The sequence below is a fragment of the Eretmochelys imbricata genome, chromosome 2, assembly GCF_965152235.1.
Source record: "Eretmochelys imbricata isolate rEreImb1 chromosome 2, rEreImb1.hap1, whole genome shotgun sequence".
NCBI lineage: Eukaryota > Metazoa > Chordata > Testudines > Cheloniidae > Eretmochelys > Eretmochelys imbricata.
Genome location: NC_135573.1, coordinates 189,045,667 through 189,061,561, shown reverse-complemented (window position 1 = coordinate 189,061,561; position 15,895 = coordinate 189,045,667). Strand labels below are relative to the sequence as shown.

Below are 15,895 nucleotides of genomic sequence, written 5' to 3'. Positions count from 1 at the left end.
CTGGAAAATAAGAAATTTAAGAATGTATAGTCCTGCAAAACCCAAACTTACTTTCTCACTGTATAAAATACAAAAAAAATCTTTCCAATTCATACATTCAAAGATATATTTTGGTTTGTTATTTTAAAAAAAATGGTCATTCATTTACTGCATATTCAGTAAAATCCAGTCAGGTAAGGAAATGAAGCTATTTTTCTTGCGGTTTCCAAATTCCACATGTAATAAAACCCCCAACCCCTTGTCTGTTGTAATCATCATACAGAGCAAATCTGTAGAAGTTTAGAAGCTGAGACACCCTCTTGAAAAAACAGACAAGGATTCAGAAATTAATCTGAAAGAAATTCAAGAGTAAAGGTATTGATTCCTACACTGTAGGAATTAGCAAGGCTAGTAGCTTCAGAAAGACTTCAGAACTTATCTTTTCATGTAAACGTTCATCATGATACAACAGCTCTGAATTTGACACACAATGAAAATCATTTGAGAGACTGTTTATGTCTGTTATGGCATGTGAAGGCTGAATTCTTTGGCTGCCCATCATTAGTCATAAATAGGTGTTCAAGCAGGTTAACACAAAGGAAAAGATATGCCTATTTATAGATCCACAGGAAATTCAGAGTGTTCTGCAACTCCTGCTTCTAATACAGTTCACAAAGTCTTTTCTCACGTTAAAGGTAAAAAGAAGTTGAAAGGCAAGGCCTGAAACTTTTATCGCATATGAAAACTGGTTGGGAGGAAAGCCTTTCAGAACTCCTCACACAATGAAGTGAGGCAACCTCAGAAATAAAGACCAGCTTTTGTAATGTAAATGAGGTAACCTCAGACCATGCCTACACTACAAACTTTGGTTGATGCAATTTACTTCATCTTCTACCACCAAAGTTTGTATATTTCTCAGGCATATGAATACTTGTGGCTGCTTGCATCAGAGCTGTGTACAATCACATGGGGTGCTCGTGTCAATACAAAGTGCAGTATACCATAAGTAAATATTTCAAGTGCCACATGCCACCATCCAGTGCAATGCCTTTTGGGAAATTTTCACCTGTTGTGGAGTAGAAATGACTCATCCAAGGATTTCTGAGACCTAGGAGGTGAAGTGCACAGCACACAACTTTCTCCATCCCAAAACGCCATCCGTATCCCATAATTTTCATGCGTTTTTAAAAAAAAATCCCACAAACTCGTGTGGCACTTGTTGCTGTCCACCATCTCTGACAGACGCATGGAGCCTGCAGAGCTCTGCACTATTCTCATGAACACTGCACATACAGGACACATAATTATTCTGTACGGACAGACCCACAGGAAGTACCACAACAATGGGGGACTTGATGGTTTCTTTTAGGACAGTTTGTTAAGGGATGTGGCAAAAAACAATTCAAAGTTATTGGTGTTCATGGAGCAGCTGCGGGTGATGGAGCACTGCTTCTGGGCCCGAGAAATGAGCACCGACTGCTGGGATCATATCATAACGCAGGTTTGGGATGATCAGTGGCTGCAGAACTTTCAGATACGAAAGGCCACATTCCTGGATCTGAGTGATGAGTTTGCCCCAGCTCTCCAGAACAAGGACACCAGAATGAGAGTTGCATTGACAGTGGAGAAGCGACTCGTGATCACACTAAGGAAACTTGCAATTCCAGATTGCTACTGGTCAGTGGGAAATCGTTTTGGAGTTGGAGAATCTACAGTGGGGACCATTGCCAAGGAAATAGAGCCATGAATCATTTCCTGCTACTGAAGACTGTGACACTTGGCAACGTGCAGGACATAGTGCATGGATTTGCAGCAATGGGGTTCCCAAACTGTGGTGAGGCAATAGACAGCATGCATATTCCTATTTTGACACCAGCCCACCCTGACACAGAGTACAGAAAAAGACTATTTTTCTAAGGTTATGCAAGCACTGGTGGATCAATTAGCACACTTCAGTGTTATCAACATGGACTGATCAGAGAAGATGCATGTGACACTCACATTTTTAAGAACTCAGGACTGTTCAGAGGGCTACAAGCAGGGAACAGTCTTTCCCAGTTGGTGAATTACCACTGGTGATACTGAAATGCCAATATTGACCGAGCCTGCCCCTTGCTCCCCTGGCTAATGAAGCCATACACCAGCCACTAGATAGCTCTGAAATTCAACTACCAGCTCAGCAAGTGCAGAATGACTTTTGGTAGATTGAAGAGATGGTGGTGGTGTTTATTCACTAGACTGGATCTCAGTGAGAAAAATATTGTTATGGTTATAGCTCCCTGTTGTGTCCTGCACAATATCTGAGAGACAAAGGAGTACAAGCTGTCACAAGGATGAAGGGCGAAGGTGGAAAGCTGTCTCCTGAGTTTGAACAGCCAGGCACGAAGGCCATTAATAGAGCCCAGTGTGGAGCTATGTAGTTGCCAGAGGCTTTGAAAGAGCACTTTAACAGTCAGCAACAGTAGTGTTCTCTATTGGTGTGTTCTCTGGGCCTGAAATTTTGGGTGCAGCTAAGAACTGAACAGCACTTGCCATACATTTATAAATATGACTGGGTGTGCTCCTGAGCCTATGAATTACAGTAGAACCCCAGAGTTATGAAGACTAGAGTTACAAACTTATCGGTCAACTATACACCTCATTTGGAACCATAAGTACGCAATCAGGCAGCAGCAAAGACAACAACAAAAAAGCAAATACAGTACAGTACTGTGTTAAACATCAATTACTAAAAAAAAATACAGGGAAAGTTTAAAAAAGATTTTGACAAGGTAAGGAAACTGTTTCTATGCTGGTTTCATTTAAATTAAGAGGTAAAAAAACAGCATTTTTCTTCTGCATAGTAAAGCTTCAAAGTTGTATTAAGTCACTGTTCAGTTGTAAACTCTTGAAAGAACAACCATAATGTTTTGTTCAGTTACGAACATTTCAGATTTACGGACAACCTTCATTCCCAAGCTGCTCGTAACTCGGGGATTCTACTGTATTGCAAATCTTTCCTTACCTGCATCCCTCTCATTTTCTGGAACCGTGCTATTGTGTCACTGATGGTATAGACACGAACATGGCCCATGTGCAGCTTTCCAGAAGGGTATGGGAACATTGAAAGTACGTAGAACTTTTGTCCTGATTTCTAGGAAGAATAAAAAAAGTTAAACCCAAGTAGGTTAGCATTTAATTTTGAAAAAAAAAAAATATCAATATGCACTTCATAAGCTACACAGTCTCTAAAACTCCTATTAAGCAAAACAAAGTCATGTTACAGCAGGGCAAAAATAGGGTTTGAATCAAAAATATCCAAGTTAAGTTTGCTGGTGTTATAAACTGGCAGGTCTCCAAACTTCAATTGGGTTGTATCAATTTATATTAACAGAGAATTTGGAACCTACTGTTTCATCTCAGAAGTTAACTGCAAACATTCATGGGGATTTTGTGTATACCGGTTTTTACAAAAGATTATTTTACAAGATAACAAAAGGGGGGGGAATATATGGCTGTTCATTTAAAATTGTAATTTGTGCTATATTTTAAAATGGTCAAGTCAAAACTGCCCCGGATTTTAGGTTTCATAAAAATCCAAACCTACAGTAACAGAAGTGTTTTAATTTTTTTTTTTAAAACAGTTTTTAAAAGCAAATGAACATTCCTCTAAAGTGTCTACAACCCAATTACTAAAGCACTGAGCTACTGCATGAGAAAGTGAAAAGATAAGGTGACTAAAAACTGACTACAAACTAAAGTGAAATTGATTGCTATATTCCTTCTGCAAAAGCTAAAAATACAAAAAGGCAGCCTAAATAGTGAACAGTGGATGAAAATACTTAAATTCTAAAATTTTTAATAAAGTAACATTTGTATCATTATGATTTTTTATTTGTAACTTTAATCTTCCCTATAAATTGTTCACAATCTTATTTTGGTCACTATACAGATGATTATATCCACTGCTCAACAATTTACATGCTGGTCCATTATTCTTCACATGCTGGTGTTACAAAAATACTATGATAGCTTTTAAAAAATAGAGTAGAATCTCGGAGTTACAAACACCTCGGGAATGAGGTTGTTCATAAGTCTGAAATATTTGTCACTCTGAACAAAATGTTATGGTTGTTCTTTCAAAAGTTTTTAACTTAACAGTGACTTAATACAGCTTTGAAACTTTACTATGCAGAAGAAAAACGCTGCTTTCCCTTTTTTATAGTAGATTACGTTTAACATAGTACTGTACTATATTTGCCTTTTTTGGGGAGGGGGGGTAGGGGTGTCTCTGCTGCTGCCTAATTGCATACTTCCAGTTCCAAATGAGGTGTATGGTGGACCGGTCAGTTTGTAACTCTGATGTTCACAACTCTGAGGTTCTATTGTACTATGAATATTACTTTGTATTCCTACTTAATAAACACTTTCTTCTAAAAATATTTTCCCCTACAGATTTTCCTTTTTTGTTTCTCCAGTAAACAGCAAAACTAAAGAGAATCAAAATGGTTTACTGGGGTAGTAGAGAACTAGCACCTTAACACTGGATTTTATTAAATGTCACATTAACACCAGGAATGGAACGAAAATATTAAAAAATAATCCTATGAGTTTTGCATATTTATGTATGCTTTCTAGATTGTGGTCTCATACTAAAAAGGTATGCATTTAAACCAATTCTTTCCCTGGCACGCACATGCAATTCTCATCTTATTTTCCTTCTCCATGCAAGTCAGGTCACCTCTATATCTTTGTGACAATATAATGACTTCTATTTTCTGCCCAAGGAAGGACAGGTACGGGGAAAAGAGAAGCAAATGAGAAGGAAGAATGAGATTTTATAGGTATGTGACTGAACATAGATAAGAGTGAAAAAGAAACATGGAATTGTATTAGAGACAGAGTATATACTAAAACTGTTTTTCAAAGATCTTCACAGTGTGGGGAGGATTTTTTTTTTTTAAGACATTCATTGTTTCTGGAATGCTTTCAATTTTAGAAAAACAAGCTTCCCTAAATATAAATGTATCATGCCACATTAGTGGGACAACAGATTTAGCAGTTGGTCAGTGAAGCCAAACTGCCGTTTGAAAACTGATTCCTTACAAAGTTTACAACCTCAAAGGGCTTTTTTCATTTTTTGTTAATTTTTTTTTTAAGAATTCAGGGGAAAATGATTTACTTTAAAAATGGCTCCCTCATCGGTGAGACCCTCAGGTACTTCCCAATCACAGAGCTATGGAAAATAGGATCTTAGCTTTACATCACCAAAACCATTCTGCTCACAATCTAGGATTGGTTCTTACCAGTAGTTTTTTTCATGCTTTGTCCAAACCAGTTTAAAAAAAAAATCTCAAACAATGGAAGTTTCCGCCCTTTCCTTTGGGAGACTATTTCACAGCAGAATAGATACTACTTGTAAGAAAACCTCTCTCACAGTCAGCCTAAAATATAACTCATTTGATTTTACCTTGTATTAGTACCACCCTAAGCAATTGCTCTCTCTGTTTAGCGCTGTTCTACACTGAAAACTTACATTGACATCTACATCTCTCGGTGTGAAAATTCCACACCCGAGTGACACAACTATGCAGACCTAACCCCTGGCGTAGACAGCACTAGATCGACAATTCTTCTGTCAACCTAGCTACTGCCTCTCAGGGAGGTGGATTAACTACAGTGACAACAGAATTGCTCCCTTCACTGTAGCAAGTGTCTACACTGAAGCACTACTGTGGCGTTTTAAGCATAGACATATGCTTAGTGTTTGCGATCTTCTAACTGTTGCATTCAGTTACCATAGTCACCTTTCAGCCCCAATCCAGCAACACTTATACATGCACATGCCCACACCTTTATGTATGTGAGTAGTCCCAGTGAAATTAACAGAACTACTTGTGTATATAAAATTAAGCACGTTGTAGGAATTACAAGAATCAAGGCCTTAGTCATCATTTTACCAGTGTGTAGATATTTAAGTCCTAACCTAGAAATCCGATCACCATGGATGAACCACTGTACCTCAGTAGAGTCCCTCTAAAGTCAATGAAAGTCCCATTTGCGTGGGAGGACTCCTACACTTATGTTCTCGGATTATAGCATCGAGCCTTAGTTTTTAATCTTTCCTTATACAAATTCTCCAAAACCTGTAATTACTTTTGTTGCTTTTCTCAGATTTTCCTCCACTTTATTGGCATCTTTATGATACTGAGAAGTTCCCCCCACCCCAAAAAAAAAAAATCTAAAGGGGCTTTTTTGATCATTGTGTGAATTACAAGCTACACGACTCTCTGTTCACAATCACCTCTTATTCTCATTAGCTTTACTACTTTACAGATATCACTCACCGCTCCTCTGTAAAACTAATCCTAGAAGTGATGAAAAACTAACTTCATAAAGCCTAGAATGATTGAAATAAATCTGAACATGAATAGTCTGAATACACATATTTAGACTTATAGAATGAGTAACTATTTTTTTTTAGAAGTTGGGGAAAGAGATTTGTTGTACGAATCACCAAATTTATTGCATTTCCTTGTCCATAACCAGGAAAGCTGTGTTCTCAATGGTCATTTTAAGACATCCGGTTTTCTTTTGAGAGTGGTCTGTTGGTATTTATCTGTTGGTATGCTATTGCTTCCACTATACCGCACCACAGAAAGTTTTTATTGCTACTAGCATGAAAGTAATATTTAAAAAAAACAAAACAAATATTTTCGTTTTACTGCCAGTGACTATTTTATTTAGAAGAAAACTATTAAAATGGAGCCATACGTTTAAAAATTCTTTTGTCTGTTGTTAACCATATTGTGTCCTGATTCACTTTTCTTATTATAACTTTTTCAAATAGTACATTACAGGATATATTTTTGCTAAGTAGGGGATAACACTGTTTAAAACATCTATATTAAGTACTCCAGACTGATGCTCTCAAAAATATTTCACCTTGAGAAAAAAAAATCAAATATTAATTTTTCAAGTTTTTCAAAATGCTTACATCTGTTTCTGAAGTTTTGCAAAACTGTTCCTTCATTCTTGGAAGCCACCACTTCTCAACTTTCTTTCTTGTTTCCAATCCATAGTCTCTTTCCCACTTCCCCGTCTCACTGTAAATAGATCTGATCCATCCTGGAATCAATCTCCTTTGCCATTTAATTAAGTCATTTAGCTGCTTTTTCAGACATGAAGAACAAACTCCAAATCTCTGCCAAGCAGACTGCATTTTTTAGGATACAATGGCTGTTCTGAAAAATACAAAAACATAACTTTTAATCTAAGGTCAAGCAATGAGTACTACAGTGGAAATGTGTATGACAATTCTGTTGTAATGAAACATACTTTAAGCACAGTTTAAACAATATTTGTTTATTTCCGATTGTACTTGCATTCTATTTCTAGTGTGGGTTGTTAAAGCACTTAACTTTAAAGAACTGGTTCTGGCCCTAGGAGGGGCACCAACATGAAACTAGTTTGGCAGTATTAGATTATTTCTTAAAGGGATGAAATCATTCTACAAACTCCCAGAAAATGAATATCAACCCCCCTGACATTACAGACATTTGAACTGACACAATTTGAAAAAGGTTATTAAAATTTTTTAATAGCTATTTGGAGTGAGGGCAGGGGAAGGTGGGAGTTATCTCAAATATAGTCAATTAGTTTGTAACTGCTGAAAAATCAGGGGGTGGACTGTGGTCACTAGATTTCAGATTGACATTCTCTAGTTACTCCCCTGAACAGGATTAGATGCAAAACTCACTATTAAACTCTTCAGTTTCGGATGTGGTTCAACAAGTCAAGACAAAGATGATAATGATGAGCCCCAATTCTCTCAAACAATGGGCAAGTTATGGAAACTTCTCTTCACACACTTCGGGGGGGTCTCAATCTGGTTATCACAAAAAGAAGTCAGAGATGGTAAAGACCTATTAGTCCATCTCTCTAACAATGCAGGATTGTTCCCAATAGCACTGTTGCTAGTGCTAGCAGCTTTTCCTACTTCTATTAGAAGAATATTACACAGCCTTAAAAAAATACATTTAAAAAAAGCACCTCATTGGCAGGAAGATCTTCCTGAGATTCATCCTAAATTTCCCTTTTTAATCTCATCCCATTGCTCCTGCTAATATCCCCTGCAGCATGCCAATTCTTCTCCATCCTTAGACCAAGTCTTCCTTTGAAAGTTGTAGTGGTATAACATTTCAGTTAGAAGTTTAATTTTTTTATATAGAAAATGGCTAGGGAGCACTGGAGTCAAGAGATCTGGGTTCTCCTGACCTTCTGGATGACTTTGGGCATGTCATTTCACCTTCCCATGCCTCAGTTTCCCCATCTATAAAATGGATAGAATGATACTGACTTCCTTTGTAAAGCACTATATATAAGAGCCAGGTGGTATATTACCACCACCTCATTCCATGATGTGAGGTCTCTAACTATGCAGCTCAAAACTATATAGGCCATTTTGCTGATCTGTTGCACTGCAAACTATTTTCTCCTCTCATCCCCCTGGGTGGTCTTCTTTAGCATTACTGCTTCACAAATTTCTTCCTCTTACTGAACCTAGTGTAGTTGAATCCTTCAATCAAAAGAGACAAACCATTTGTGTGGAATGGAATCAAGACCCTGAAAGATTTAACTTACAGTGGGGTCTCTAAGTCATTCATTGGACTAAAAACATAAGTTCCCTCCAACTGAATAACTTTATTGCAGTGTAATACAAATAATAATGATTAATAAATCATTGAAAGTCATTTTCTCTTTATTGAATTCTGAACAAAAAAGGATAAAACCTTGTGAAGCCACTCTTCGTGTACTGCGCTGATGTGAGAGAGCACATTGTACTGAGTGAGCAGCTTGGGAGAGAGGAGTTAGCTACACAGCAGTGCTTGTCACCAGAGTGGTGATGGAAGGGGTTGTGGTATGCTTTAGAGAGGAAGTAGTTATAGGAGGTTCTGCGTTAGGATGTGGCTTGGACATGCTTAGGGTGGTAGTTAAGGGGGGGTTCTAAGGTAGGGTTGGGGGTTCTAGGTTACAGATGGGGGTTCTGGGATGGGGATGCTTTGGGGAGGTATAGTTATGGGGATTCTAGGTTGGGGTAGGAGTTCTGGGAGAAGGACATTTTGCAGGATAGTTATGGGAGGTCTAGGCTAGGAGATGCTTTATAAAGGAATAGTTATAGGGTTCTAGGTTGGGGAGGAATAGTTATAGAGGTTCTAGGTTGGGGTGGCAGTGCTGACATTGGAGGATGCTTTGGGGAAGCGGGAAGTTATGGGGGGGGGGTCTAGGTTAAGGAAGGAATAGTTATGCAGGTTCTAGGTTGGGGTGGCAGTGCTGGGGTTAGAATCATAGAATATCTGGGTTGGAAGGGACCTCAGGAGGTCATCTAGTCCAACCCCCTGCTCAAAGCAGGACCAATCCCCAATTTTTGCCCCAGATCCCTAAATGGCTCCCTCAAAGATTGAACTCACAACCCTGGGTTTAGCAGGCCAATGCTCAAACTACTGAGCTGCTTTGGGGAAGGAGTACTTATGGGGGGTCTAGGTTAGGGGTGAGGGTGCTTTGGGCAAAGAGTTGTTGGGATAGAGGCTGCTTGGTGCAGGAGGAGTACTCGCTGCACAGTGCTAGACAGGGAGTTGCTACAGGCTGGGCGATGGTTTCGCCAGGAAGTCATTATGGGGAGAGCTGGGGGCTCAGGGACGGTTGGGGCCGTTACGGGGAAGGTCGCGTGGGGGCAGTATGAATTCGGGGCCGTTATGCCGATGCCGAAAGAGGGGGCCGTCGCGAGCCACGCCTGTGCGCGCGGGTGTGAGAGAGAGAGAGAGAGGATCGTGTTACCTGCGCGCGAGCCCCGGCGGCTAGCGTGCACCCCCCTCACGCGCTCCGGCTGGCTTCCGCTTTCACACTGGGCGCCGCCATGTTTTTACCGCCTCCAACGCAGATACCGCCCCCACCCCCGCAGCTCGCCCCGCCCGCCCCCAGAGGAGGCGGACCGCAGGGTGGGGCCATGAGGGAGGGGCGGGGTTCTGGGGTCCCCTCTGGCCCTGAGGCGGCACGGGTTGGGGGGTTGGGTGCCCATGTGGCGTCTCCAGCCAACCGCATCCAGCGGCAGGGCCCCGCCAGGTGCAGGCTCGCGCCAAGCCGTGGGGAGGGCCACGCGGCAGTCAGGACTCGGAGCCCCCTGCTGTGCGCCGGCCGCTGATCCCCTGGGCGCGCCGGGGGTGCGTTTTGCTGCCTGGCCCCCGCTGCTGCACTCGCTGGGCAGTCGCGCCCCACCCCCAGCTAATGCCGCGTAGGAACCTGCCACCTGAGCCGCCTCACCGGCTGCCCCGGGCGGGAAGCTCCGTGCCGGCAGGTAGCTCCGTGGGTGTAACTCTAGAGACGCTGAGCCCCTGCAGAACCAGGCTTGCCTCCGTGCCACTAGAGCCTGGGGTGTTTGTTGTTCTCCCCACCGGGGGAAACCCCCTCGTCTCGCATCACACGGGCCACTGGGGTGTGGGACTGGAACAAAAAATGTCTCACAAGACAGGCCCTCAGCCAGCTGCGTTTGGTGTTTAATGGTCAAACCCAACTACTAAAAAAACCCTCTGCTCCTTATTTTGTACTTGTATTTATTTTCTAAAAATAAATGCTGGGGCCTCATAGTGCCCAGGTGGAACGTGGAGAAAGCAAAGCCCCTGCTCCCAGCGCTCTTTTACCCATGCAGGGGCAGAATGCTTAAATAAAATAAGATCCAGCCTCAGCCTTCACCCAAAACTTTACCCACAAAGGCCTTGTCTACACTGGCAAGTTACCGTGCAGTAAAGCAGCTTTCTGTGGTGTAACTCCCAAGGTGTACACACTGCCAAGCCACTTACAGTGAAGAAACTCCTCTGTTGCAGCATTGCAAAAAGAAGCCACCTTGACCAGAGTCGTCAGCCTTGAAGCACAGAGGCTCCAGCGCTGTACTGGCAGTGTAAACACATTGCAGCGTAGAAAGCAATCAATTGGCCTTCGGAAGTGTCCCATAATTCCTCCAGCGCTGCTTTGCTCATTGTTTTGAACTCAGCTGCCTTGGAGATATGGACCCCTCCCCTTTCAAAGTTGGCTAGATGTTTTTAATCCAAAATCTAGTTGTGAGAGAGAGGGCACTTTCCTGCAGTAGCTTTGGGCACTCTTACTGAATTAAGTTTAAATAGCTGTGGAGTCCATTGTCGGATAAATGCAAAGTTCATGTATTAATGTGGAATTGTACACAGCTTCTCTCAAGGAGCTATGTGGCCAAAGTAAATCCTGGGAAGTGTTATGAGCATCAAAGGACTATTTGAAAGACTGTGCCAGAAAAGAATGAATTTTTGAGACAAAGAGAAGCAGGTTTCCTGTGAAATAGCTGGGATGAGGTAAATGCAAATTTCCACTTCTTGACCCAGCTTCTGAAGGAGAGAACCATTGTCTGGCTGATTAACTATTCAGTCTCTGGATATCAAAAACCCCAGCTGTATAATGGAAAGGCTAACATACACATAGAATTCCTTGTTCTGAGCAAAAGCTGCTATGAACTTATGACCACAGAAAAACCCCTTGGTAGGGTTTGAAGGACTGAATCCTACCAGAACCCAAGATTGGAGCTGGGCTGATCTCTAGTAAGCTTATTAGTATGTGGTGTATGTTCTTTTATTGTTTTTAATATGTTGGTGCCATAATACTTTTTACCTTAGGAACAATGCTGAATAAAGCAGCTTTATGTATAGTTTAACAAATGATACAAAAAACAAGGGAACTAGCTGGTAACTGTATTGGCTGGCTATATGGATACTTAGGGCAGCTTGCTATTGGATAAGTATGCTGAAGAAAGGATGTATAAAAGCCTGTGTAACTTCCTGCTCTGTGTGCAGGATTTGAGATTCTATTCTCCCTGTACCTTGTTTGCAGCTGCAAATAAACTTTTCTGCTTCTCCACCCTGTTGTGATTATTGGGTGACGCACACCGGGTAACAAACCCCTGCTGTTGTTTTGCCTCTCGGCACTGGGTGCCGGCAACAGTACCATAATACTTTTTACCTTAGGAATAAATGTGCTTGCTTAGGTTTCAGAGTAACAGCCGTGTTAGTCTGTATTCGCAAAAAGAAAAGGAGTACTTGTGGCACCTTAGAGACTAACCAATTTATTTGAGCATAAGCTTTCGTGAGCTACAGCCGATGAAGTGAGCTGTAGCTCACGAAAGCTTATGCTCAAATAAATTGGTTAGTCTCTAAGGTGCCACAAGTACTCCTTTTCTTTGTGCTTGCTTAGAAAGGGTTGTGTGGTAACTTACGGCTGTGGACAATTATATTGTTACTTCAAATTGTAAGCAAGGTACAGATGCTGGCCAACTTAGGTTGGCTTGCTGGGGAACTCGTTGTGTAGGAAGATGTGACATAGAGGCCCATTGGTGCCAACTGGCAAAGGGTTTGCTGTTCTTACAAGAAACTCCTACACCCAATACACCACTTTCATGGTATTTATCCATAAAGGATAGCATGTGAGATCTCTACTGAAAGCTCGTAATTTGTTGTGAGATGTGTGTACAAGTAATATTTAAGGAATAATGTAACTATACAGAAAATTATGCCCTTATGGTCCTGGAGTGAAAGAGAATCACCAGGGAATCATATGTCTTGGTGATGGCGTATTCAAACAGGAGGGAATTATCACCCTGCCCTGGCTAGCTGATTACATAATATATTACTCAACTATCCACTGTTTCATAAACCCAGAAAAGTCAATGGAAAACCATCAAAAACAAAGCATAAGCACTGAAACTACTTGGACGTAAAAAGGGATCACCCTGTCTATGAATAAAGACAAAAGACTGATTCACTATATCACAGGATGGAGAAAGACACTGGGGGAATTCTGCATCACTGCACACATGCAGAATTAATCTCTCGCACAGAATTTTTTTTCTCTGCGGAAAATATATTCTGCTGGAGAGGTGCTGCAATTACATCTTTCACCCATCAGGGTCTGCTGTGGTACCATAACAGAGCAGCTGCTCCTAGAGGTGGATAGGGAAGAGAAAAGGCTGTGTTCTTCACAGTGCCCTGCCCGTGGGGCCAGATCAGGAGGCACAGAATATGGGGGGACTGTCTGCATGGAACTGCTAGGGGGGGTCACAGACTGGGGTTCAGAAGGCTTAGTGGGGGGACACACTGGGGCAGGGGCTGAGTGGGGGCTGCAGGGATAGGGAGGATGGGTGGCTGAGTGGGGGTGCAGGGCCAGATGGGGATGAGCGGGTGGCTGGGGTGGGGGGGGTGCAAGAACACATGGGACAGGGGCAGATGTGCCAGACTGAATGAGAGAGGTTAGGGGTCAGGCAGGATCTGCATGGGGGATGCTCCCTAACAATCCCTCCCCACAAAAAAACTCTTGTTCTATACTTCTCCCACCCACACACTCAAGTTCACACCCAGGCTTCTTCCCAGCAATTACTTCCCTCTACTTCAGCTCCTCCATTACCCCAATTACCCCAAACCTTTGCACTGCTCCTGAGAGATGTGGGAAATACGTTTCTGTATTGTAGTTTAAATGAATTATTACTCAAAGTTCTGTATGAATATGCCTAGTACGGAATCTATTTGTCAAAACACATTTCCTGAATCTGTATGTTACAGACTTTTCCTGAATGTCTGTATTGTTACAGACATATTTGCTGAAAGGTATTTTGAAATAAATTACCAAAATAATTGAAACTGGTGTGATTATATTGTATTATTGTAACAAACAAAATATGCAGAATTTTAGAATATTGTGTGCAGAATTTTTAATTTTTTGGCACAGAATTTTTTTTTTTTTTGGTGCAGAATTCCCCCAAAAGTAATCCATTCACTAGAGGGGTAGGTACCTTGATGAGAAGGAGGTGCTTCATGAAAAATTTGGTCCTGGCTTCTGGCACTACCAAACGCTGCAAAAGACTGAACTTTGTGGTGAGAATCTACTTTATGAAATAGGAAAGGTACCTAGTAATAAGTGTAGACTCAAGTTTGCATTTTATTATTTTGTTTTGTATGTAACCATTTATTTCCATTGCTCTCATTTGATTTATTTGAATCTTTCTTGAACCTTATACTTTCTTAAATGCCCTTGTTTTTACTACAATCAAACTCAGGTGCCGTGTGTGAGACAGAAGAGCAGTGGTCTAAGGTAAACTGGGTTACACTGTTCCTTTGGGAACAGAGGATCTGGGATTTCTGCGGGTATCCAGTGATACAAAGAGGGGACATTTTAAAGGGACTCAGGTATATCTATTGTCCACCAGTATCTGTTGTCATTCAGAAGAGAGTGGTTGAATGGCTGACAGGCTGGTTGTGTTAGTGAACTAACAGCTAGCTGGAACAGGCAAGACTCCCTCATGCTGAAGGCAGTTGACAACAAAATGACTTATAGCCCTGGCTGTCCCGAGGGCTTCACAGCAGGGAACCTGGAAAAACCCAGGTCAGGAGGGAGACAGACAGGGTCTCCTCTCAAGAGAGGTGATGGGTGAGGAGCCTAGAGTGGATGACCTTGCTGGACCATGGAGCGGGAATATAGGGGTATATGCCCTGAACTGTGACACCAGTGACAGAAGGGGAGGGACAAAAAAGTGTCTTCAGAAAATTACTGAAAAATATGTTTTCTTGCTTAGTACCAATCACCATAGTAACTAGTGGCTTTAAATACAGTTTAAAAACAAATCACACATTATGTACACAATCCATCACACATGCTGGCATTAAGAGTCCAGCTAAACTACCACCTTGTCTGGGTAGTTATACTATAGTTCCTTTTAGCAGTGGAAATGGGACCCTAACCATGTCCCCAAACCATGCTAAATCTTTAGGTCCCACTCTTACAAACATTTCTGCAAGTGTTTAACTTTACACACTTGAATAGTGTCATGGAAGTAAGTTACTTACCTGAATAAAGATATGCACATGCATAATCATTTGCAGGATCAGGGCCTGGACAGTTCGAGCACTGCTGCAACTAAGCTACCATCATATTTATTAGGAATCCAAATGGGCCCTATCACAGCATATGTAAAATATATCTAACTATGCAATACACAGCTGGATCTTTATAAAGTTTCTACATCTCCTTTGTGTTTGCCTGGCAATAGCCCAGAAATAGGGCTAGTAATTGTTTTATTAAAAAACTGAACTAATGAGGAAAACACAAAAGTCCATAAAGACAATCTAAAAGCAGCATAATTAATTCTATCTCTGGCTGGAAAATAAAATCTTACCCAGTTGTCTAAAGAAGTCAGTTAATAATTGTTTGTAATTACCACGGGTGTGCACAAGGAACAAGAAATACTTCTTTCTGTTGATTGCACCCTTTAGCTGCTGGCAACCATTGACTGTATTTTTTACCCTTGTGTTCAAGTGGAGTAAAATGAACTTCTGGTTATGTAATACAGTGCTTAGAGCTTGGTGATCTGTTATTTCTTTGTACATCTGGGTGTCTTACATCATTAAAAATAATTTTTACCAGATATAAGCCTTCAGCTTTGCTGTGTACATCTATCAAATATACTTCAATTATAACCTCTGTGCCACAGAAAATGAAATAAGCACGGGTCTGATTCTACCCTTTCTTACATGAATGTAATTCCATTAAGGTCCATTGGAATTATGCCTGATTTATCACAGTGTAAGGAGAAGCAAACTGAGTCCATTGCCTCTGCCTGGCTCTTCTTAAGTGATGGTAACTGGAGTTTCTCAACAGCTTTTTCCATCCCAAATCTTTGCATGAATAAGTTACAGTGTCGCTATGTGAATTTTCAAATCAGCTGCAGATTGTCAGGTATCAATCAGCTGTCTGAGAACAGTTGGCACATTCCACTATTGGGATCCAGCATCAAGGCAAACCTTAAAATGATGTACATTAGGGTTTTTTTGTGAAAAATAACCAGCATTAGGGGCCACAGCTGCTTACGTTG

At 41.3% G+C, this 15,895-nt stretch overlaps 1 protein-coding gene across 3 annotated transcripts in view; it reads right to left on the bottom strand.

The window, feature by feature from the left end:
* Positions 1-9,881, bottom strand: part of LARS2 (leucyl-tRNA synthetase 2, mitochondrial) — a 106,080-nt gene extending 96,199 nt beyond the window's left edge. Inside the window, exons 1-3 of one of the 3 annotated variants that reach the window (XM_077811134.1) lie at positions 9,796-9,881; positions 6,956-7,202; positions 2,984-3,112 (exon numbers count right to left, since the gene is read on the bottom strand). In XM_077811134.1, coding sequence (XP_077667260.1) covers positions 2,984-3,112; positions 6,956-7,180 — 354 coding nt within the window. In that variant the 5' untranslated portion in view covers positions 7,181-7,202; positions 9,796-9,881. Of the gene's footprint in view, positions 1-2,983; positions 3,113-6,955; positions 7,203-7,717; positions 7,850-9,795 lie in introns of those variants that run through there. The other 2 variants (XM_077811133.1, XM_077811135.1) reach the window with 2 other exon arrangements.
* Between the last annotated feature and the right edge of the window lie 6,014 nt (positions 9,882-15,895).